This window comes from Lonchura striata, chromosome 1 (genome assembly GCF_046129695.1).
Source record: "Lonchura striata isolate bLonStr1 chromosome 1, bLonStr1.mat, whole genome shotgun sequence".
NCBI lineage: Eukaryota > Metazoa > Chordata > Aves > Passeriformes > Estrildidae > Lonchura > Lonchura striata.
The window spans coordinates 34553585-34577225 of NC_134603.1; the positions used below are offsets into that span (position 1 = coordinate 34553585).

The window sequence follows — 23641 nt, forward strand, 5'->3', positions numbered from 1 at the left end:
AGAACAGCAGCATTTCAAAAGAGACTGTTACACATCTAAGTAGAGAAAAAATCTGCTCACTTTCCTACCTCTACAAAACCTGCTCAATCCCAGTGAGGCAATGACAGTACAGGAGATGATTACTTCCTCCACATATACAAAGAGCTAGTAAGCAAATTCATTTTCTAAGTCATACAGACTATGTTCTTCTTTAGAGCATTAATAGCTAGGAAGTGGGAAGGCCTTCTGTATTATTTTCAACTACCCACAGAACTCTTTCCCTACTGGAAACAGTTGTCTTCCAATTAAGTTTTCAGTAATTAACATAATTTGGAGTGGGAGAAAACAGCCAGCCCACAAATTAAAAATTTCACAGTTCTAATTAGTGATGGACACAAAAATGTTACATATGAAAACAGGTATGGACACTTTTCAAGGCTAAAAAGACCTTGACAAAAAGCTGATTACAGTCACGCTGATCATTACAGCTTTACTCTAAACCTTGCACAGTTTTTTCTTTACAGAAACAACAGCCATGCAGCCCATACTTCAAACTGAAATAACATTAATTAGCTAGGCAGCAAAGTTTCAAAGCATACCAAATGCTTACTAGAGCCCACTCTGCTATTGTGTTTAGCTTTGAAAACAAGTCATGATGAGGGAAATCTACATGATAAGCATACTTCAGCTACAGCAAAAGGGTTTTAGTCTGCCTAGAAATTGGCAACCGCTGGCTGTGTTTTCTATACTTTATGTTATGTTTCTCTGCTCTCTGGAACGAATTGGCTGCTATGAATGAAAAGAAACTTTGCATCTAATCAGTGGCATGAATTTAGACTGAAAGCTGCTGTGCAGGACTTCTATGAAAAGTCTGGGCCCTCTGCCATCCTTGTGCTTGTGAATGAAGCGGCGTGAGCCACATGCCCTGCTCCTCCTCCCCCCCAGCTGGGGCCTTCGCCCTTCCCTTTGCTGGGGGGACTGGGGAACCAGCCCTTCACTGGTGAGACGACCATGACCCAGAAAGGCATTCAGTGCCATCAATGCACTGCTTGAGAGATCTCAGCTGCGCTTTCCATCCTGCCTCTTTCACTCCTGGTTTCTAAATCAACTCATGAACCAGCGGTGAGGGAGCCCCCCATGCTCGTTCCCTTGATAAATGGGCCCCTAAACCGATCTCTGACCTCCCTGCATACTTCTCCTAAGTTACTGCTGACCCCAGAGGCTCTGTAGCCCTCTGTCCTTAAAGGTTTGACTTTGAGTTTGTGTCAGGACATACTGATCACAAAGAAAAAACAAACCCATTACTTAATTACCATACAATTACTCTTAGCCCTCTAGGAGCAAAATCCCTATTTTTCTACTCACTCATAAGGACTCCCATATGCTTTTGATTAAAGTACTACATCCAGTGAGTTTTCAGGACATACAAAACAATACAAAAACTATTAGGTAAATAAAATTTCACATTTTCTTCAAAATTAGTAATAGATGTCCTACTTAACAAAAAAAAGTTCATAGCACACTATATTTTGCATGTGAATCACTACTGCTATTAAGTAGTTAATTTAAGTACCTTCAAAGCTCAGTCAGACTTGGAACACATGCTATTAAAAATTCCAAAGAACAATCACAGTGTCTGTTTCAGATGCTTATTTGTTTAGTTCTCTTCTACAATCTTTAACTACATTCAAATAGCACTTAGATTGACTTCAATAATGCACCTTTCAAAACCTTTCAAAGGTTTTGCAGTTTTAAACATGTATTTAAGACAGTAGAACTGCAAAATAACATATTTTTCTGTGGAGTACTATATTAACAGTTTTCTTCCATTTAAAATATTAATATACTAAAGTGCCTAGTACATAATTCAAGCTTATCACTTCAGTTTTCAGAAACTTCTCTATATAATATCCATGAACTGTTCCCATTCCAGAACTGCTCTTTGTATATGACTGTCCAAAGAATTTATCCAGGTATGTTTCCATTCAAACTGTAAATATATTTAAACCCCTGGGCTTTCACATTTCTCATTAATGAACATTTCTCTTTTGCTAAAATACTTTCTAAAGCATCCCATTTTATTAAACAAAATATACTGTAGTGCATCTCAAGTAACCTACACCTACACAAAGACCTGAATAGATCAATGCCAAACTGTGAAGGAAGCTTCTGACTTTGAGCAAGAGGAAGGTTACTGATCTCTACTTCATACAAGGAACCTTTCCAAGCAGGGGACCAGAAGGACTCCAGAAGCAGCCTCCCTCATCATCCCTCTCTAAACAAACACACATGGCATCTCTTTGTCCCATAGTCAAAGACGCATTAGACAGCAAAACTACAGATGAAGTGTGAGAAATGCTTTGCCAAAGATGAGAGAGGATACATTGGAAAAGCAATGGACTTCTAGTGTGATCACTCCCATTCCACATCATGTGACAGACCATCAGTAAAACATAATTCCTTGGCTGTTGCAAAAAACAGGGCTGGTCAAGCATAGACAACCATGGAAGGAAGCAGAGTAAGGATTAGTATATTGGTTAACTGAAAGAACAGGGACTGGCCATGTTGTCCCTGATTTCATAACACTTGCACAAATTATGTCTTTATCTACAACACTGAGTAGATAGTCTGCAGTGAAAAAAAAAAAAACAACTGTACATATGATGACAATGAAATCACCCAAGAGGGGTAACAGAGTTAGCAGTAGTTCAACAGATACCAGGCCCTGGCATTGCAATGAAGACTGATCTTTCCCTGCTCTTCTCCGTCCAACAGAACTGCATTAACATGAGCAGTGATGTACAACTCCAGTAATTGTGTTTAAGCTGAAAAACATACATACTGACTTGTAAATTGATACTTATCTCTGCATAAGTCATCAGCCTGTACAGTCAAAGCAGAAGTCTCTACTGCTTCAGACCAGCTGGTAATAGTAATAGATTAAGTAAATCTTAGAGTTTACCAGAGCAAGGAATTTCACTTTCCTAGTATTTCATGACTACTTCTAAATAATCAGGAACAAACAAGAAGACCTACAAACCCAAAACTTCAGTGCAAACTTTTTATGCAGAGTGCACTCAAGTGTTTTTATTGATCTCTGTTCATCAGCTTTTTTTGCCTGTTCTCGTTTGGTCACCATTTCCACTGATATCATCCACTCCCAGCTCATAATTCTGCTGATTTATACTATTATACCCTTTTTACCTGATCCTGCATTTATGAACATATTCATTGTGTGGGAAAAGAGTCAAATTCTTTCCCAATCCAGCTTTAATGTTTGGCACTGAAAGGGTGCAAGCTATCAGAGATGCAACTGCTTGGAAAATCCTGCTCAAGCCAGTGGCTCTGGACTGGAGCAGGCAGAGCGGCTGTAGCAAGGTGGCAGATGAAGAGTGAAATCAGTGCAGCGGTGTACAGGGTGCCAAGAATACTGAGTGCAAACAGATTCTGTGGGTAGTGATGGTGGAGGCTTCTAATTAGCCTCCACTGAGTGTTTCTGAGCTTTTCACTTGGTTGAGCTGACTGGACTCGCACACAAGAGTAAAAGCCTGACATTAGGAAAATAGCCCCACTGCATCCTCCACTTTGCCTCTCCTTCATGTTTAATGAAATTCTATGAAATATGAAGGGGTCAGTTTCCTGATAAAACACACAGAAAACTCTATTCCTGCATTGCATCTCTTTGTTAAAAGCATATGTACTGTGCTTTACTGACTTGGCCATAAAAAAGTGAAGATAAACATTTCATTTGTGCTAAGTGCTTAAATACATGTGTAGAATGATGTTAACACCTGGTGTGCTGAACAAAAATCAACATTATTGTGTTTTCCCAATATTATAAAAATATTAAAATACAGAACTTTAAAAACCACTTTTAGCCTTAAAAATTTTAAATGCTACACCATGACATCAAATTGGATTTTTATAAATTAAATCAATTATGCACTATATCTAGGTGCCTCTCACTAAAATAGAGCAGATGCATATCTCTGAAAGGCACCAGTTTATATTTAAAATATTGTTAGCCCCTGAAGCACTGTGCTTTCTCATATCACATAGTTATGCTTTCCCTGAAATATCTTAAAATTAACCAGACCTCTCCTTCACCTGTTTCAAAAAACAGGTTATCTCCTCCAGGTCTTCAAAGCCAGTTCCTCTTTCCTCCCCACCAATGCTGCTAGCTATTTTTTCATACCACTGATCCTGCTCAGCTGAATGGTGGAGCAGCCTTTTACATCATGTTTTCTTGCACTATGGCAGCCCAATCTATGTTAGAAAGAACTAGCTAGAAATTCAGACGTGTCACTAAGAGACAACTAAATTTACCCCTCATGCCATTTCCCTAACCAAATCTAAGACACTCATAGAAATCCCCCAGCATTTGTAAGTACACACTCAAACTTTGTTACCCGTAATTTTTAAAATGCTTGGGCCAAGAAAATAAAAATCTAGACACTCGAGTCTCCTATTTTGCAATTTGCTATTGGCAAAGCTAGGAGTTTTTGTAGCATTGCTCAATGTCTGTCTCTTCTCTCTCCCATCTTTGCTTCAGCAGCAACTCCAGATGCCAATTGTCAGAATACCCACCTCACTGCAAGTGGCACCTCTGACAGAACAGTATGGATTGAGTTCCAGTTCTTCCAAATAATGGAAGTCTGAAAGCAACAGGCAAATCTCAGAATAAACTCTGGCATTTTGAGAATGCTTATCCATTATGTGTTATCCAGCACTATTATCAAAATACACAATCTACAATACACATTAAGAGTGTTCTTAGCTAATGCAAATTTGGACATTCAAAGTAAATATTTATTTAAACTAAGACAAAGCACTTCCATTATGACACTAGAGTTCCAGGATAATGTTAACTTCTTTTTGCTTTTTTGAGCATATACAGTAGCTCCAGTAAAAGCCTTTACAAACACAAACATTAAGTATGCTTCTGGAAACAAGCATTTTATTCATGGTAACTTAATGAATTCATTTTTTGGTTACCAAAGAGAGGTGACAAAAGCTGTCATCTTTTATTCATAGTAGAAACAGACAGAAAAGACTGAAAGTAAAAAAAAATGAATATGAATAAAGGAATTCCTCACAGCATAAGGAACAGTATTCAATGGAAATCTAAAGCAGAAAATTTATAGATAAATCTGATGGAAATCTTCTGAAATAACAGGAAATCAGGAAAGAATGCCGGGAGGCCTGCATGGATGAACAAGTACCTCTTGGACAAACTTAAACACAAACAGGTAGCTTAAAAAGAGTGGAAGCAGGGAAAGGTAACCCAAGAAGAATACAGAGAAATTATCCAAACAGCCAGGGAGATGGTTAGGAAGGTTAAAGTAGTGGCAGAAGTAAATCTGGCCAAGGATATAAAGAGTAATAAAATGAGCCTCCTTAGGTACATCAGCAACAGAAGACTTGGGAAAATGTGGATTCACCCAGGAAGGATACTGGTAACGTGGTTACCAGGATATGGAGAAGGCTGAGACACTCAATTACATTTTTTACCTCTGTCTTCACCAGCAAGTGTCCCAGCCACATTACCCAAGCAGGAACTGGGAGAGTGAAGAACTACTCACTGTAGGAGACCGGGTTTGAGAAGATCTAACAAACTTCACACTGGAACAGGTTGCGCAGAGGTTGTGGACTCCACCCATTGATGCTTCAATGTGACTAAATGAGGCTTCGAGCAACCTGATCTAGTGAAAGGTTCTCTGCCCATGGCAGGGGGGGGTGGAGATAGATTATTTTTAATATTACTTCCAATCCAAACCATTCTATGGTAACACCAATAAAGAAACAAGGGACAAATATATTAGTCAGCTTTTAGGAAGGGTATTTAACTTAATTCAGTAACTGAGCAAAAAATGAAAGACCCAAAGCCTCCTACCCAAGTTTGTCTTCATCCCCTAACTAGCTAGATAAACAACTCTTGACACAGGCATCTCTAGTAAATGCCTCAGGTTAGGACTGACCCCCAATCACTCTCTTATATATATATTGCATAGCCATAATTATATTATTCATATTTAGCACAGCTTTATTTACCTCTAAAACAAACCTGTAAAGAAAATTGGTATTAGAATGTCATCATCAGCCTATTCCCTTCCTTGCCCTAAAATCTAAGGAAAGTCTTTTTCCTAAAATTTCCATTTAAATGGACATACATAAGTATGAGCATACAAATTTAGAAGTCTGTCATGCAAAAGTTTGCTTACAGAAAATTTGGAACAATCTAAATGTATTTTCATTCTTCATTTATCAAAGTACTTATCACTGAAGACATTCTCTCTCATCAAGGGAAAGAACAGATATAGACTTTTTAATTAAAAAAATCAAAGCCTCTGTTGGGCAGGAGCAGCAGTATCTAATTCCCCAAGGCCAGGTGGCAAAGTCCTGAGTACTAGTTATTAAAAGAGCAGTAAAAAAGGTATGAAGTCAAAGTGCATGCAACAAAGTGCCTTGCCTAAGTCCTGTCCCCACGCGAATAGTCGGGGGTAGCAGAGTGTTGGCAGCTGAACTGTTTTCACTCTGCACCAGGAGCACTGGAGAAATGAGGAGAATCTGAAATGAAACCAGCAGTCTGGTTCCTCAGCTCTTTGTCTTAGCCTGGGCACAGAACCAGGTTACCCCACAATTCATGTTAGCCATATCCACATCTTAGGTCTGTTCATGACTCATCATGGCTTTAAATCCATGGAATACTTGGTGTATGCATGTAAATCAGAATTAAAGATACATCTAGGCCTCTGTTCCTAGTGTATCTGTATATGAGAATCTGCTGAAATAGAAACTAATTTATAAAGTGATGGGACAAGTCTTTACATAAAAGGGCAATATTTGATAGCACCTGATGTAGACCATTTTCCTAAATGTGAAAATTCATGAAAACAGTAGTCCCCTAAAATACTGGGGTTTATTGTAGTAGCAGAAGGTTTCAAAAGGCCAAAAATATTATTTTAATATGCTTAATTTTATCTTAAAACCTTAGAAGTGGAATCTGGTTGCATGTGGAAAATTTGCAGTTCATGCAAATTTTTCATTATCCAGGAAAAAAAAATCTCAAACCTTTCACTGCACAAGACTTTATACCACAATAAGGATATTTAATACACTAATATTTACTTCTCACCTGTAGTGTCAATAGTGCACTGCCCTTTTTTTATTGACAATGAATGCTGCACCTATCTCAAGTCCAGTTATCTATCAATAACCATCCACCATCTCCTACAAGACAAAACCAAGTAAATAAATTTGCAGAAATGTAAGAATAAAGGGTCAGCAACCAGAATTGATGTGATATATTGCTAAATTCCTTTTGGAATTTTGTAGCAAAATGGTAGTAAATGCTTTATTTGTTGCCACTAGTCAGAATATGCGAAATATTTACTCTTATTAAAAATTAATTTAAAGGTTTTTTTTTAATTTTTTAATAAAAAGTGAAATTAAAAATTTTAGAAATATATAGGAAAGTCAGAGCATTGTATTATCCCAGGGCTGCTTGGTGGTTGGAAAACAACAGGAAAAGGACTGGAATAGCCATTACAGCCTTTACTGCCATGGTACATTAAGAAAGACAACAGTATACAAAGAACAAACATTTTAGACACAAAATAACATTTTGCCGAAGCCCTGTTTTACATCTAACAGTTCTCGCAGTCAAAAGCCAAATTGCACTTGGCAAGTAAATATGGGGGACTTTTCATTACAAAATATACAATATGCAAATGCATAATGGTTGTCATGGTGGTCATATTTTAATTTTTTTTTTCTTATTGTAATACCTCATTTAGTCCAAACACCAAGCTTTTTTATTAGCAAAATCTACAACTGCAAAAATAGTTACTTTTCTGTGCTGGATGCTGCTGCAATAGAGAAGAAAACTAATTAATCTAGTGTATTTCCAGTACACATTTCTCAAAGGATGGCCAAATTAACTTCACTTGGTCCTTCGTTTTTCATGACACAGCAACTGCCAGCATCCCTTGCTCAAAAATAGTGTATGGTAATCTACATAAAATCTTTTTAAATATCAGGACAACTGAGTATTTTATGTAATATTGCATTGATTATGATTTTAAAGTGGCATTTGTATACCAAATAAATCTGACAGAGAAACAAGAGAACCTTTGTTAACCAATTCACCTGAAAATTTTTACTCAGACTCAAAAAAGTGTGTGAAAAAATCAAAAATATTTCTCAGTGAAGAAGTATCCTGCAAATTAATTTGGAAAACCCATGTTTTACTGGATTGTATGTGCTGAAACACACATTTCTAACTCAAATTTAAGAACTTAATGAGTTGTAACTAGTCAACTTAATTACTTAAAATTTGATAGTGTAACAGATGATAAACTACTGTAACTATCAAGTCCAATTTTACTTTTTAAAAAAACATTTTTTAACTTGGAAGAAGTTGGTCTACTGAATGCAGTTTTGAAGTAATTCTACAGCAGTACAGCTCCTGTTCAAATATATCTTCATGTATTCCAATTAAAATAATCACCATGGCTGATGGTCATCTCCCACAACTCATGGGAATGTTCTATAACACAAGTATGTGAAATTTAAAGACAAGCAATCTCTTTGGAATTTACAGGCTGAATATTGATTAAAAATATTTTCACAGTATTTTTGGAGGGCCAGTCAGAGTTTTTGTCTTTCCCTACCTATGGAAAATCACAGCTTATCTTGTAGCAGTATCAGCATAATTTGTCCTCAGCTTCACATAAAAATTTCATCAGAGTGTTTGCTAAGACACTGATTTACCAGCCTTCCCCAATTTTGTCCTGGCACAGTAGACTAAAAACTAAGTATGTTTCATTTTTGCAGTTCAAATCCTTACTATTATGGAACGCTTCCAAGTCCACTAAATTTGTATTCTGTTCTGCTTTCCTTTTGAGGATATCAGTCACCCCCAAGCTTTATTTCATCACCTATCTAAAAACTATGCTAAACACAGCATAATATATCTGAGTGTTTATAAAGAGGCAATTTTAAGCATTCCCTGATGTCAATTTGCTATTTCTAAGTGCAAATACTAAGATGTAATTGAGATGGATAGAATGGACAGTGAATTGCCTTAAAACATTTAAGAGTGAAGCACTGTGTTTCAAGAGCCATGACAGCATCTTCACAGAGTCATGACAATCAGTTCTCTGATGCATGACAGTGAAGCCACAGTGGGACTGAAGATCTTCCTTGGTAAGGGTCGAAGACAACTTCAATATCTGCAGAAAACAGGAAACTTTCCTTCCTATTGTTTCTGTCTGATCTGACTATTGTAACTGTTCAGGACAACTAAACATGGGAAAAAGTCTCTTTATTTCCTGTGAGGACAACCTTGTAGCATATGGGAAGAAATTAACACACTCATACAGAATATAACTGCCAACTTCCAGGCATTATTCTTAATAAACAGGATCTCATGCAGTGTCAAAGAGATAAATGAACCCTTAAGTAAATTAAAAGATATTGCTATCAGCTCTTCACTCTTCTGCCCCTGCCCACATAAAGAATCCTTCAGGTATATTACAAGATATTTAAATGTGGTCTACAACCAATTAATTTTGTAATTTCTATTCATTATTTTCAGTATTAGTATTAACGGTGTTTATGTGTTGTTCTGTGTAACTGAACTACAGAACAAACAACTTATTAGAAAATGAACTTTTCCACTTAGGGAAAACAACAGACACAATCCTTGTACTTAATAAGTCTCCATTGTCTAAGCCACAGAGAGATCTCAACTCTGCCAAAAATATGTCCAACATTATGGAAGCAATCTATATCTTAGCACCTATGAAATAGTCAATCAGTCACACCTTTCTGAAAACCTGGAGGTTTCTTTTACTGATAAAAGAGACTAACTAAAGACAGCTCACATGCTGCTTTTGCCAATAAAAAAATCTCAATTATCTCTTGATAATTACTGAAATTTCATATTTATCATAAAAGCAAAGTACCACACAGTAACCAAATTCAAAGATAATTGTCTTTTCACACTTCAAGCTGACTGTGTTTGAAGATGTCTAAGAAACACTGCAGTTGTACTGCTCAACACTCACAGCAAACATCCAATAACATGGTTAACTTCTGGAACCATGAGCAGCATCTAATTTGACACTGCAAAAGCCAGTGATGCCTGCCTTTTTAACAGACACACTACAGTATGAGGAAATCTCATCACATACTTCCCATGTTTCAAGGTGGATTTTTCTGAGTTTCATTTTTAGAACTAATTTTAGTACCCCTTTTCTTCCCCTTACCAACCTTGCTAGTGTATTTTTCCTTTATATTTTCTCCTTCCTATTTCCAGAGCACAGAAATGTAATCTCATAACTCTTACTGTTCCTATTTATTCCTGGCTGGCTACTTAATCCTTCACTGAGACCTCTTTTCCCCATTCACACAGCAAAACAGAATTGTAAGAAAAAGCTACAAGTCATACTTCAAGAATCTTGCCCATTCTCTAAAAATACCACTTCTGATATTTAAAGGTAAGTAAAGAGGTGAAAAAAGGACCTAAGTAAGGTGCTAACTACACATTGCAGAAGGATGAACAGAATTCTAACATCTTTCAATCAAGAAAGATGTTATTATGATAAGTATGAGGTCATAATTCAGTACCTCAAACATCTATTACACACATTTGAGGATGTTAGTTTTTACCCTTTGAAAACTGCAAGAAACTTAGAATTAAAATAGGCAGAAGATCAAGGATACTGATACCAGAAGAATTCATCAAAAAGGAATTTGAAACATGATTGAAAGTATGAAAGGGGTTTCATAAAAAGAATAATTAGATTTCCAATGAGAAAAATAGTGATGTAAGTACTTAGCACAATTTTTAGACAGGATACTTAAAATGTGTAAAAGGAATTCTTTTATGGGACACACATTCAGAAATTACAGATGCCAAAAAAAAACCACAAATACAAAAATAAAGTAGCCAAACTCATAAATTACTTAGTTTGCAATGAGGTACTACACCTACACTGTTCAGGAGAGACAGCCCCCAGTCATGAAGCACAGACTCCCTAAGTAATGGTCCTACTATTACCAAAAAAAACTACTGTGTGTTGTAGTTCAGTAATGGTATTCCCCAGTTTAGTGTTCCCACTTGAAACCACACATCATTGACTCACCCAGGCCCTGCTCCCCCCTCCCCTTTTGGTGATCTGGAGAGGAAAATTTGAGGCACAAAAGGTAAATACCACAGGTTGAGATAAAAACAGCAATTAGATAATAAAATTAACAGTAAAACCAGCATGCCTCTACTGATGGCAGAGGGCACAAGAAAGAGGTGAATGATTCAGACAGAAACAGCAGTACCTGAGCATGCTACAATGACCCAAATGGACCCCTTTCTCCCCAGGAGACTCCCTGTTTCCCCCTCCCACTGATGATTTGAGATGGTACAGAATAATCTCCATGTCCTAGCCATGGCCCCTCCTGTCTGCTGGAAAAATTAACCCTGTCCTGGCCAGAATCATGGCAGTGGGATAGACCTTTTCTAAAATCTGTCACAGCAATTCACAGGTTCCTTCCAGCAAGTCTCATTTTAGGTCTTTATCATATTCAGCAAGCTCATTTTTAAGTAGTATTTTATCATACCTTTCATGAACAAAAACCAACAGACATTGGAAGGAAGGAAGCAGCTCTCATTATGAATGTAGGGTGGCCATTTTTACAAAGGCATTCTATGAATTGGGACTTATTTATTGCTTTCCTGCTTCCTATGGCTTCTGCAAAGTAGCTCTCCCTCCCAGGCAACAAAAAGATAAATACAAACTATTCAGCCACTAACATTTCACAAGTGACACAAAACTAACTCTACAGGTGTGTGTCACTTTTTCTTCCCTCTACCTTGTCAGGCTGTATTTTTTTAGTAAAAGTGGTGCTTATATGCTGCAGAGCTTCAGGTGCTGCGACATCTGTTTAAGTTTCAAATACATCTGTGACTCTTAGAGCAAAGACCACACTCACACTACAGAGTCAGAGAGGATTGTCTCAAAGCATGCAATTGCATGCTATTTCTTCCAGGAATCCAGATACCCTACCCAAAGAATTTAAGGATATGGTATAACTTTGCACTTACTAAGAAATAAAATGAAGAGGTTTTCCCAGCCTTGTTGCACAAATTCATAGCATCCTAGACATCAATCACTCTGTCACAACATATTTGATTTAGACATGAAAAGACTGGGATTGTTAAGTCAACATGTAAGAACACATTCATTCCTCACTCTACGAATGACTCCTTTTAAACAACCTCAGAAAATTAAAAATTTATTTCAGAGGTCAAATTATACAGTTTAATGTGAATTCACTATCACATTAATTGATACTGGTCACTTGCTCTAGTTATTATAATAGGCAAAAATAGATTTAGAAAGTAAACATGCCAATACATATAATGTATTTCAAATTCAGGCACAAGTATCAGCAGCCACAGACAAATGTCATTTTGAAGTGAGAATTCATATAAAACTTGCCTAGGAAGGTCAAGGATTAGATTATTTATTCGGCTTCACTCATCAAGATATTATCAATTTGTCGAGGGGACTGTATCATACAAATTACACTGAAATAAAGAAAGCCACCTTACTACAATGTACTGTTTTTTCCAATACTCACTTCAGTTCTATCTTTCTCCTACACATTCCCTCCATGTTCTTCAGCCTTGAACTTGAAAGCTCATCAGGGATACCAGATGACTCGCCAGACTGCCAAAAACACAAATGACAATCTGGAGGCCCCATGGGATGTAAAATAAGTGTCAACCCCTAATTTCTCAGTTCTGTCCCTACAACAGAATAAATTCAACTGTGAGCAGCCTATGAGACAATCACAGGAGCAATCAGGCTTGCACTAAATGAAGCTGGCTTTGAACAGTTGTCCTTGCAGCTTCTCAGACATTTTAAGTAGACAACCGTTCTTTTAGCATCAATTATATATGAAGGAAAAGGGTTGCTTTGCTGTCAGAGTAGTGAACTGGGAATCAAGACATCAGATTTTATTTCTGGTTCTGGCACAAACTTCCACAGGGAGCCAAAAATCAAGATCTAAGTTTCCCATTTGTAGAACTACACAGGTTTGATTTATTAATGAAAGCAATGCACTGAGACATCTCTGAATAGAAAATAGTACAAAAGTGCCAGGTGATCTGTTTCCTGAGAGAAAATAATACAACTGAAATTAAAAAAAAAAAAAAAAAAAAAAAAAAAACAACCAAAACTATGCATCTGAGTTTTCTCTTAAATTTTGAATAACTGCTTGCTGAAGAGTACAGCCTGGCCATTTGCACTGCAATTTCAGAGTATAAAGGAAACAAAGTAGAGATGCAACCCTGAAGGCTCTGTTCTCCTGAAACTGGCTGAAAATTCAAGGCAGTCAGCCTTTTTTTTCTGTCATAGCAATAAATTGCTAACTGATGAGTCATGGAGGTTGGAAAGGAGGTCATCTAGCTCAATTGCTTCAACAGAGCAGTGTCAACTAGAACAGGTAGTCCAGTCTTGCCTAGATGACCATTAAGCAAAATTTTTAAAAAGCCTCTGAGCAATTTATACCTGTTTTCAACCAGTTTTATTGTAAGCTATATTTTTTCCCTTCACACCGCATTGGAGTTCCCATCTTCCATGGCCTCTCCTTCTTCCACTGTGCACCTCTGAGAGGAATGTGGCTACATCTTGCAGCCACATCTATCCATCAGGGAGTTGTAGACAACAATAAAAGTTACACCTAGCCTTCTCAAGGCCAAAGAAACCTTCCTCTCTCAACTTCTTTGCAGCAATATGCTCCTGGTCCCTCCTCTCCTTGTTGGTCAGCTCCAGCACCAGACTTGTGTCAGCAGGTAAAACTATTGCTTTCAAATTTTCCAAAAATTTGACTCTCAGAAGCCTCACAGATGTAGAGCAAGGGGTAAAGAATCACCTCCCTTCACCTACTGGCAACACCCTTCCTAGAACAGTGCCAGGATGCTGACTCTTTTCTGCACTGCAAAGGTGCTGACTCATATTCCAGTTCTTGCCCAGAAGTACTCCCAGAGTAACCTCTGTAAAGTTGATTTCTAGCCCCCAGCCTGTACAGCTGAACAAGGTTATTCCTTCCCAGGAACAGGACTCTACCACAAAAGCACCTTGAACACCTCCAGGAGTGGTGACTCCACCACCTTCATTCTTGCATTCCTCCTGAGTAGCCAATCCCACACCAATCCACATGGTCACCAATAATAGAGATAATCCTGCTCAATCCCAAACAGAAAACTGAATCAATACACACGTAGTTGAGTCCTAAAGCAAAAACTGTTAGACATTTCTGAAAAAGATTGTGCATGAGTATGTGGGTACAAGAAGCTCTTCAAGACACTTGTATAAAAATGTAGAGTCTTAAATCAAATGTGTTACCTTGCTCAAATCTGTATTTCAAATTCATGGGCAATCCAATTTCTTTCCAAACAGAGATACTTACTATACTTAGAGATATATGGTTATAGCCTTCTACAGATTAGCAAACCATTCCAATCAGTATCTTGGGTCAACTACAGCCAGTTTGGATTTGTTTTGGCCAAAGGGCAGTTCCCTTTGGTTTCCAATGTAAAGAACTTTTCAATTTCTCACATGTTGTAATACTGTTATGATGACTTCAACTTTGTCTAATTCACAAAATTGCTCTTCACGCTCACTTTACCAAATAAACACAAACCAACCTTGGGATACCTGGTTTTAAAGCTTGGCGTTTATAAGATGGCGACAAAAATTACTACAAAAAGGAGTTAAAAAATGTCTCCATAAATATTTGAAATCACTGCAAACAACATACTATTCAACAGTATTAGGCTGCACAGAATAACTTAAACCTGGACGTTTAAGTTATAGACATCAAATAATATAGACATCAAATAATATAGACATCAAAACTGTTATTTAAAGTTTTGATGGATGGTGTCCTCCAGGTAGCCTCTTCTAAATTAGCACCTTACACTACAAATTTGTGAAATACATGTGTCATGAGAGTTAGGACTGAGATAAAGCAGAGCAAAGAAATAACTGGAACACTGCAAATATTACCTATAAATACAAATAAATCATGAAGTTGTACAACTCTTCTAAGCATATTACAGTCTTCAAAAGATTAAGTCTTAGTCTACAATAAATCTTAAGAACAGATAAGTTTCTTAAATGCTATGGAACAAAGATTTCTCCTTTCAGTATTCTAAGCTTTTCATTGAACAGCTCAACAAACCACCTCTCTTCCTAAAGAAGAGTTCTTTGCAATACAAAGTGCATCTGAGAGCAGTAAGAGAAAATACATTGAGAGGTATGAAACATTTGTCATTGTCTAGCATAAATCCCTCCAATTCCAAACAAGAAAGATATGTACTTGAAAATTCTTCGGAAAATACTCTGCTTTTTGCCATTGCTCTACATTGCAAGAAATCTGTGCTCACCTAGGGAAGACACTCACATAAAAAAAAAATCTTTCTTGATAATCCACTCCACAAAGCAGAGTGTTCAACCTTGGGGTAGGTGTTACAAAGAAATAAACAGCTTTTATGCAGTTACCCTTTCTCTCATAGGGACCACAGGTGGTGCCATTGATACAGACAAGCAAAATCAAATAAAAATAGAATGCCACACTCACATTTTTGTTAACACTTAAGCAAGCTAAAAACAGAAATTGGAAGTGAATGGAAAAGATATTGACTTTCTATGGTAATTGTGTTTGCACTTCCTTTTGACTTTTTATGATGAAGTAGCCATAGAATGTTGTTTTTCTTTTCCTGAAGAGAAAGGAAATCACATAACCTTATCAAAAAATGCAGCCAGCTAAAACCCTTCCCTTCCATTCATTTAAATCCCTTTTATAAAAATATAAATGCAATTATGAAAAGCACTATGAGGCCACTAATCATCTCTGTAATTGAGATATACGTATAACATATTCAGTGAGTGGGACTAGATGATCCTTATGGGACCCTTCCAACTTAATCTGTGATATATATACACGTGCACACAAAAGCAACACACACAGACACACTGTTTTTGCATCAAACCACAGCCATAAAAGATCATTTATAAATTGTTCTTTTTTTGTGGAAAGCCCAACATCTAACTTGATTATATAGCACAACCATTTGAGGAGTTTTCATCTAGGCATAAATCCTCTACTGCTAGCCAGGGTTAGTAACCTGAATTTGACTATAAAGGTTACCAGAAGTCTCAATAACTGTAATCACTTCTCCAAATAATTAGTCTGTTCAAGAATCAGAGAAATATGTATTGAGCCAAGAGACAGGCAATGTTCAATAGGGAACACAGAAGACGAGGAGTTACACAGACACTGAAAAGGCTGCACAACAAACCTTATAAATAATTTCAGTTCGTCTTTATACCAATTGAAAAGCAATAATTCAACTTCCCTTAACAAGGCACATTTAAAGCAAACAAACCATTTTTCACTTTTGTGCAAGCAGAAGACAGTACAGTAGAATGTAATAAAAATCAAACTGATACTTGAGAGTTAACTGGCAGAAACATGGATATTCACTGAGAGACTCTGTAAACCATACTACAGTCTACATAATAAACTAGCTTTGTTTTTTCCCCCAGCTGCTTCAAGACCTAACTAGCCACCCCAGCTGAGGCTGTGGGGAAGGCTTACAGGAGTGCCAACATCTGCTTCTATTCCCATCAACGTCAAATTTGTCAGAACACAAAACTGTGCCAGAGAAACAATCTCTGCCATAGGAAATTTAACTCTACTTCCATGGATATCCCCTGAAGTACCAAGTGTAGCAGATCAATTACACTTCCAATTTCTATTCCAAAATAAAGTTTCTTTCCAAAAAATATACATGTACATTTTATATGTGTATATGCATATGTGTACATGCATCCTAAAATTCTTTATGACCTGGCTTGCCTTTAGCAGCCAGTCAATTAGTGTAAATCACAAACATAAAAACTAAGCCTTACATCATGTAATAAGGTGACAAATTAAACTAGCCCCTTTTAACAGCTCTTTACTATTAAATACTTTTCAATGTCTCATCAACTTCTACCCACAGTTTTACTGCTCTCTGTACTACTGCTATGTTGAGGATTCAAGTGAGTACCCTGATTACACAGTAAATGAAACCCCTAATGAAAACATTCAGCAAATTACAAAAAAAAAATAAAACTATTTTTTTTAAAACTCTCATTAAAAATCATATCTGCCCCAGCATAAAATCACAGACCAATGAATCTTAGAAAAGTTTGTGCAGTTTTGCTCTAGTTAGCTAGTCACAGAACTAATGTTGGAAAAGACCTCCAAGATCATCAGGTACAAACAGTAACCCAGCACTGACATATTCTCCACTAAACCACATCCCAGGTGCCACATCTAGCTGCATGTTTTTTGAACACCTCCAGGGATGGTGATTCCACCACTTTTCTGGGCAGCCTATTCTAATGCCTGAACACCCATTCAGTTAATCAATTTTCCCTAATATCCTATCTACACCTCCTATAGCACAGCCTGGGGCCATTTCCTCCTGTCCTGGCACTTGACAGCTGGGGAAAAAAGACTGATTCTTACCTCACTACAGCTTCCTTTCAGGTACTTGTAACGAGTGGTAAAGCTTTGCCTCAGTCACTTCTTCTTCAGGCTAATTGTGCTTATAAGGCAACATAGGAAATTTTCCTTATGTTTACACAGATCACAATAAATATACATATTCAGTCATTTGCTATAAAGAATGAAAGAGATAAGGTACATATTGATAATGTCACAATTTTTTTTAAAGCATCTTTACCATGTCTACTGAAGGTAATTATTAATTATTCAGTCACACAGTTGGATGACATGGAATTATTTTAGATGGTGTAAATAATCACCAAGTGTTTCTTTATGTCCCCTCCAGAAAGTGCATTTTGATAAGAAAGAAAGATTTTCCTCTATTCTTGCAAGTAAATTTTCTCTTTCATTGGAAAACAAAGATTTTGCCACAGGAAAACCTTACGAAAAGGTATGATCACCAGCAAGAACATCCAGAAGCAGAAATTTAGCCAATAAAGTATCCATTGTTCATAATAGAAACTTAATATTGTAGCCTAGTAAAAATAAAAACCTCTGTCTACAGATATAGTTTTAAAAGGAGTTTTACTGTCTTAAGTAAATTCTTCCATCACTTGTTACTTTTAAGAAATGCTAGAAGGAACAAAAACTCTGGTATTGCAATGACACTCTAAATGTTATAATGAAATGTCTGAAGAAAAAGTATAAGCATTTATTCATAATTTCCTGTGCATGCCTCCTCCCTTTAACATTGCTGCAACTACTGGGTGACTTAAGTTTATCCACCTCACATATTTTTACATATCTCACTGCAATTGGCCCAAAATTGTTATTGTTCTGTACCACTGAAATCTTAACACTATTACAGTTTATTACTGGAAGATTCAGGAGCTACAAAAGAATAATATTAATACAAACAGACCTTTTCACTCAGATTTGTTTTGTGATGAATGCAGATGTAAAACAATATACTATATTTACACAGCATAAAGCCAAAAAAGATGAGGTAAATGAATTCACATGGGAATAACTATTCAGCTGCTTCTATCCAATAAAGTTACAAGTATATGAAATCTTCTGCTTTGCACTTTACAGTGTTACAGACTTTTGACAGAACATACAAGCCAAGCTACTTCTCACTACATTGATAAGTGGAGGATGAGCAATCAGAGTAGGAGGGGGGAAAAAAGACTTTAAATAACCAACCAGAAATCTGTTCTGAGCAATACTCTTTGATTACAACATAAACAAAAGAACCTAAATAAATCTAGCATATAGTAGGTATGTTTCCAGTGTAGGGAAACCAGCAAAGCATTTCCCGTGTTGACACAGACCAGCAAGTCACTTCCTCCTTATAACCTCTTCATTCTCTAGCCATGTGCAGAGGTTTTTTCATTTATCTAAGTGAATACCCTATTTCCTATTAACAGCAGTGAAAACTGCAGGTACTCTGAGCAAACTCTCAGGCAGACTATAACTGGCTTCAGCATCTCAGTCATAAAGGAAACGTGATTTCCACCACAATGAGCTCCACTGACAACACTGAGATGACCTGGAAGCCCAGCTGTTGACTTTGACTGGAACATAAACTCCTCACTCAATGATGGTTGTGATGGCTTACGTAAAATCAGTGTGATGGTCTCCAAATTGGCCCTAGTCCAGTGGTCCTCATAAATCCACCACCACAGCTGATCTCAACAGCAATCCTAGCAGGTAGACCAAAGGAAAGCTCAGAAGTTGTTTCCTTCAAACAAAACTGAGGTATAATTAGAACGCATGACATTTCTCTGTGAAGGATTTACATCTCTGAACAGTTACTTGAACCCTGCCCACAATGGTTAATGAATCTGAAAAGCTGATGTAGAACCAAGTATTTAATACCAACCCTTCTCCCTTTCTCCACATGATTTATTTAGATCATTTTGATTCAAACTGCAAAAAGACATTACTGAATTCAATGTCTGGATAGAACTTGAAACACATACAGATTCTGATCCTTGGGAGAATTTGTGCACTTACTGCTTGAAATCAAATACCTCAAGTCAAAAACCTTAGAATTCAAAATTAAATTCTTCAAATTTGCTGAAATCCAAAACTCTGGCACACACCAAATTTGTGGGTTAAGGTAAAGTATGGAAGAACATTGACTTAGAACAGTTTTTTTTAAAGTAGGTAAAACCTGACCATTGAATGGAAGCAAGTAAAATAATCGCATAGCCTCTTTTTCAAACATGCTAAACTTAAAAAAAAAAAAACCAACCCCAACACATTGGACCATTTACCATTTTTCATGGTGCTGCTGAGGATAAACATATGGAGAAAATAAGCTACTCTGTAGATCTTATTTCACTCCAATGTCTGTGCTTTTATTCTCCCTGTCACAGCCAACTTAAGAATTTCCTCTTTCATGGCAATAAGCAGAAAGTCCACAATTCTCAAGGCAGCAAAGCAGGAAGTTTGCAGTTGGAAGGATTTCCCCTCTTCAATGGGACAGGAGGAGAGAAATGCAAGATGGGGCTACTGTGAATATTTTTGCAATTTGAAGCAGCTGATTTGAACATATTTATCACATATATATCAGAGCCCTAAAGTGATGCTATCAAGATCAGGCACAAATGAAACACTGGCCACATCTGTTCTGCAATAATTTGTCCTTTTGGCTTTTTGAGTGAGAACGCCTGCCTTTCTGACTGGGGTATTACCCGGCACTAATAATCCTATCAACAGCGACAGTCAAATGTAGAAGGAAGCTCAAACTGTCACAACACAGCTCAGCAGAATGCACTACCTTCCCAGCTGACCCTGTATCACAAGACAGGAGTGAATGCCACATGTGGCTTTAATGCCAAGCAGCTGCTACATACCAGCACCCCCCGTCCTGCTCCTTCCCCCCTGCACCGCTGGGTTTCCAAGACTATCCCAAGTAGCGGAATATAATACGGCACCCTAAAATGAGCACAAGCCCCCTCACCCGTTAGGTTTGGGGGAACCCAAACCCATCACCCCCATCCGCTTCCACGCGCGGAGACGCGAGATCATCAGTGCCGAAGTGCGGCCAGGGCACTGGGGGGGACGAGCGGGGGAGGGAAGAACGCACGACCCCTCTTCAGCTATCTCAAAACCTGTTACTCTCCCTGCCTTCTAGCAAAAGCTCGGGGTACAGCCCTTTCCCGGCCGGGAGAGCCGCGCTCCGCCGCGCCGGGCGCCGCCTGCCCCGCGCAGCTGCGGCGGCCGCGGGCCCCCGGCCCCGGCGCTCACCGACACCAGGAACTCCAGCGTGCCCACGTAGTCCCGCTCCGTCTTGAGCAGCTCGTTGAGGACGCACACGCGTAAGCGAAGCTGCTTCTCCAAGTCCTTCCCGCTTTCCCCCTTGCCTTCCCCCTTGCTTTCTTCTGTCATGGTGCAGCGAGGAGGCTCGGCGCTCCCAGCCCGGCGCCTTCCCCTGCGCGCCCCGGCGCTGCGGACCAGGACAACAAAAGACCCGCCAAGTTACACGGCGGGGCCGCGCTCCGGCCGGTCCCCGGCCGCGCCGCCGCAGCCCGCTCCGCGGCCGCCCGAGGTCCGCAGGCGACGAGCCGCCCCGGAGCTGCCTTCCCGGCAGGAAGGGACACAGCCTGGAGGAAACGAGCGGTCACTGGTTCCCAGCTCGCCCCGCTAGCTGAGGGGTTGGAAAGCCTCCGCAGCGGCAGAGACTTGGACATTAATCAAAAGCTTTGTATCCATGTGACTCCAACCCCTTCCCCCCCTCCGCTAAATCTCAGGAAAAAGGAAAGGAAACAACTTCAGGGAGGATTGCGTGCCAGCAGCTGCCTGTTTCACACACAAGCTGCGATCTCCAGTTTGAGGCTAATTGGAGTTCTCCAACAACAGAGTAAAAGAATTATAAAAATGTCCCAGGAAGCTTTCTGGGGAGGGAATCGGCAGTTGTTTTTGTTTTGATTTTATCATCAGCAAAGAGCCGTTTCAACTCTACCCTTCCACGCCTTCCCACGAGATGTATATCACAATGTGTATTATAAATATGAGCCTGTGGTATTCTCCCGAACATACATACATAGCATGTGCTGAGCAGGTACAGAGAAGTTCTTTGAAGATAGTGAGAGGGTTTAGGTTGGCTGGTTTGTTTTGTTTACTGAAACAAAGTGCTAAAACTCTCCAGGTTATACGGTTTTCCTATCTGCATATCAGATTTGCAGGATACATTAAAAGGATAAAAAATAATTCAGTAGGTATTTCAAACAGCTAGCAAAAAGTATACAGCTACTTTAGATGAGAAGAACTGATTTCTTGAAGATTGAAATATATCAGGACACTACCAAGTGAATTTTGTGACCACTGATGAAAGCTGAAGTTTTCTCTGGCTAGCTCTTCAGTTTGTGACTGGAAAGAAAATACAGGTCTTTAAACTTACATATCAACAATCTTTCTAAACCTGCAACATCCTAAAGAGACAGAATAAAATGAAAATCTGAGTAAAACTCTTATACAGCTGCAGAACAAGTTGAGGCGGTGAGAGGAGACCTTTAGTGGGAGAGAATAAGCAAAGACATTTGTGTTCTGATAACTAGCCATCATCAGGCTGTCTGCCTCAGAAATCTTTTGTGAAACAGAGGATACACTTCCCACAAGACATTTCCCAAAGAGCAGAGGGGGGAAAAAAAGCCTATTTCTTTGAATGTGACCTACTTCCTTGCATCCTCCCCTTCTCAAACAAAAACAGCTCCTGTGCATAGAGCCAAAGCAAGGAGCAGCAGTTGCTCAGACAAATTCTGCCATATGTATCCTGCTCAGCCATTTATGCATGTGCAGATGTGCCTGGAACTTGCCTCCTGACCTCAACATAGCTCCTTCCTCAATGTGAGGCTAGTCCATTTCAAAAACAGATATTAATTTTCATGAAAATCAATAATTTTGCATTTTTTAGTGCCTCATGACCCTGCTAAATTCAGTTCAAATGGACTGATGGGTTGAAAAGCCAAACACAGCTCACTGAAGCCTGTCTCTTTAGAAAACCTGTTTAAATTAGACAACGTTTGATGATTAGCTCAAAACTTTTTCACCCTCTTGCCATGCTTCATCAGTGAGACGCTGTCCCAAAGTCCTGAGGTTCTGTGGCATCTGCCCTTATCCTGTGGAGGAGATTAGGAGATTCACAATTGTTTGCATTAGCATCAAGAAGGCTTCTTCTAATCGCCTGACAAACCCCATGATGAAGTTCTCAGGTGATAACCAGACAAAAAGATCCAAAGTCACTGGAGCAGAACACACTATTATTTCACTCCTAAATGCATGTGGGTGCCCTTCTTCAGGGGCACCCTACCCTCAGTCATAGCCTAACGCCTCAAACTTGTTAAATTTCCCATCAAAAAGCACCCTCTCTTTCTTTTAGGAAAGCAGAAAAATCATTTCTACATTTTCTGGTTTCAGACACTCCCCTGTGCTCTTGGCTATTACGGCCTGGGGTTCTTGGGGTCTATCCAACCCCAGCTGCCATAGGTGTCTTGGACAGCAATAAGCACAACCTGTTTGGTCCCTCAGGCTAGCTCCCAGCCACAGGCAAGCTTACCAAGCAGCTCAGCTCTTAAGTTAGATCAGCTCTTTGATGAATTCAGCTCTTCAGTGAATTCAGCTCTTTTGCTTGCTAAATGCCTCAGCAGATGCAGGGAGAGAGAGAGGAGAAGGCTGTGTGAGGTTCCACAGATGTGTCTTTATTGGCAGCTCCTGCGAAGGGTTTCAGTGACAGCTCTCCTGCCAAACTGGGCAGAAATGGGGGTTTATATAGGGTACAGGGGTTTTGGGAAATGGTCCAATAGTAAGGGTTGAGGCGAATATGGCCTATAGTCTTACAGAGAAATAACGAGGGTCCAAAGGCAGAAGAGGGGCTTCTTTGGTCCAGTCATCATGACTAGGCATTTCTTACTTAGCCCAGTGACTGCCAGGGAGCTCTTGCAGGGCCTCTGGCTGCTACACTCAGCTTCAGCCATGTGCCATTGGTTGTCACAATCCCCATGCACACGCACAGACCAAAGTGGCAGCTAAAAGAGGCAGGAGCAGCAGCTTAGTCTTTCTTTCTCATCATGGATAGAAGTAAAAATAA

The 23641-nt window shown here is 38.8% G+C and overlaps 1 protein-coding gene across 1 annotated transcript in view; it reads right to left on the reverse strand.

The window, feature by feature from the left end:
- Positions 1–21203, reverse strand: part of PREX2 (phosphatidylinositol-3,4,5-trisphosphate dependent Rac exchange factor 2) — a 169581-nt gene extending 148378 nt beyond the window's left edge. The window contains exon 1 of the mRNA XM_021555585.2: positions 20803–21203. Within this exon, the coding sequence (XP_021411260.2) occupies positions 20803–20943 (141 nt within the window). The 5' untranslated portion in view covers positions 20944–21203. The remainder of the gene's footprint in view (positions 1–20802) is intronic.
- Between the last annotated feature and the right edge of the window lie 2438 nt (positions 21204–23641).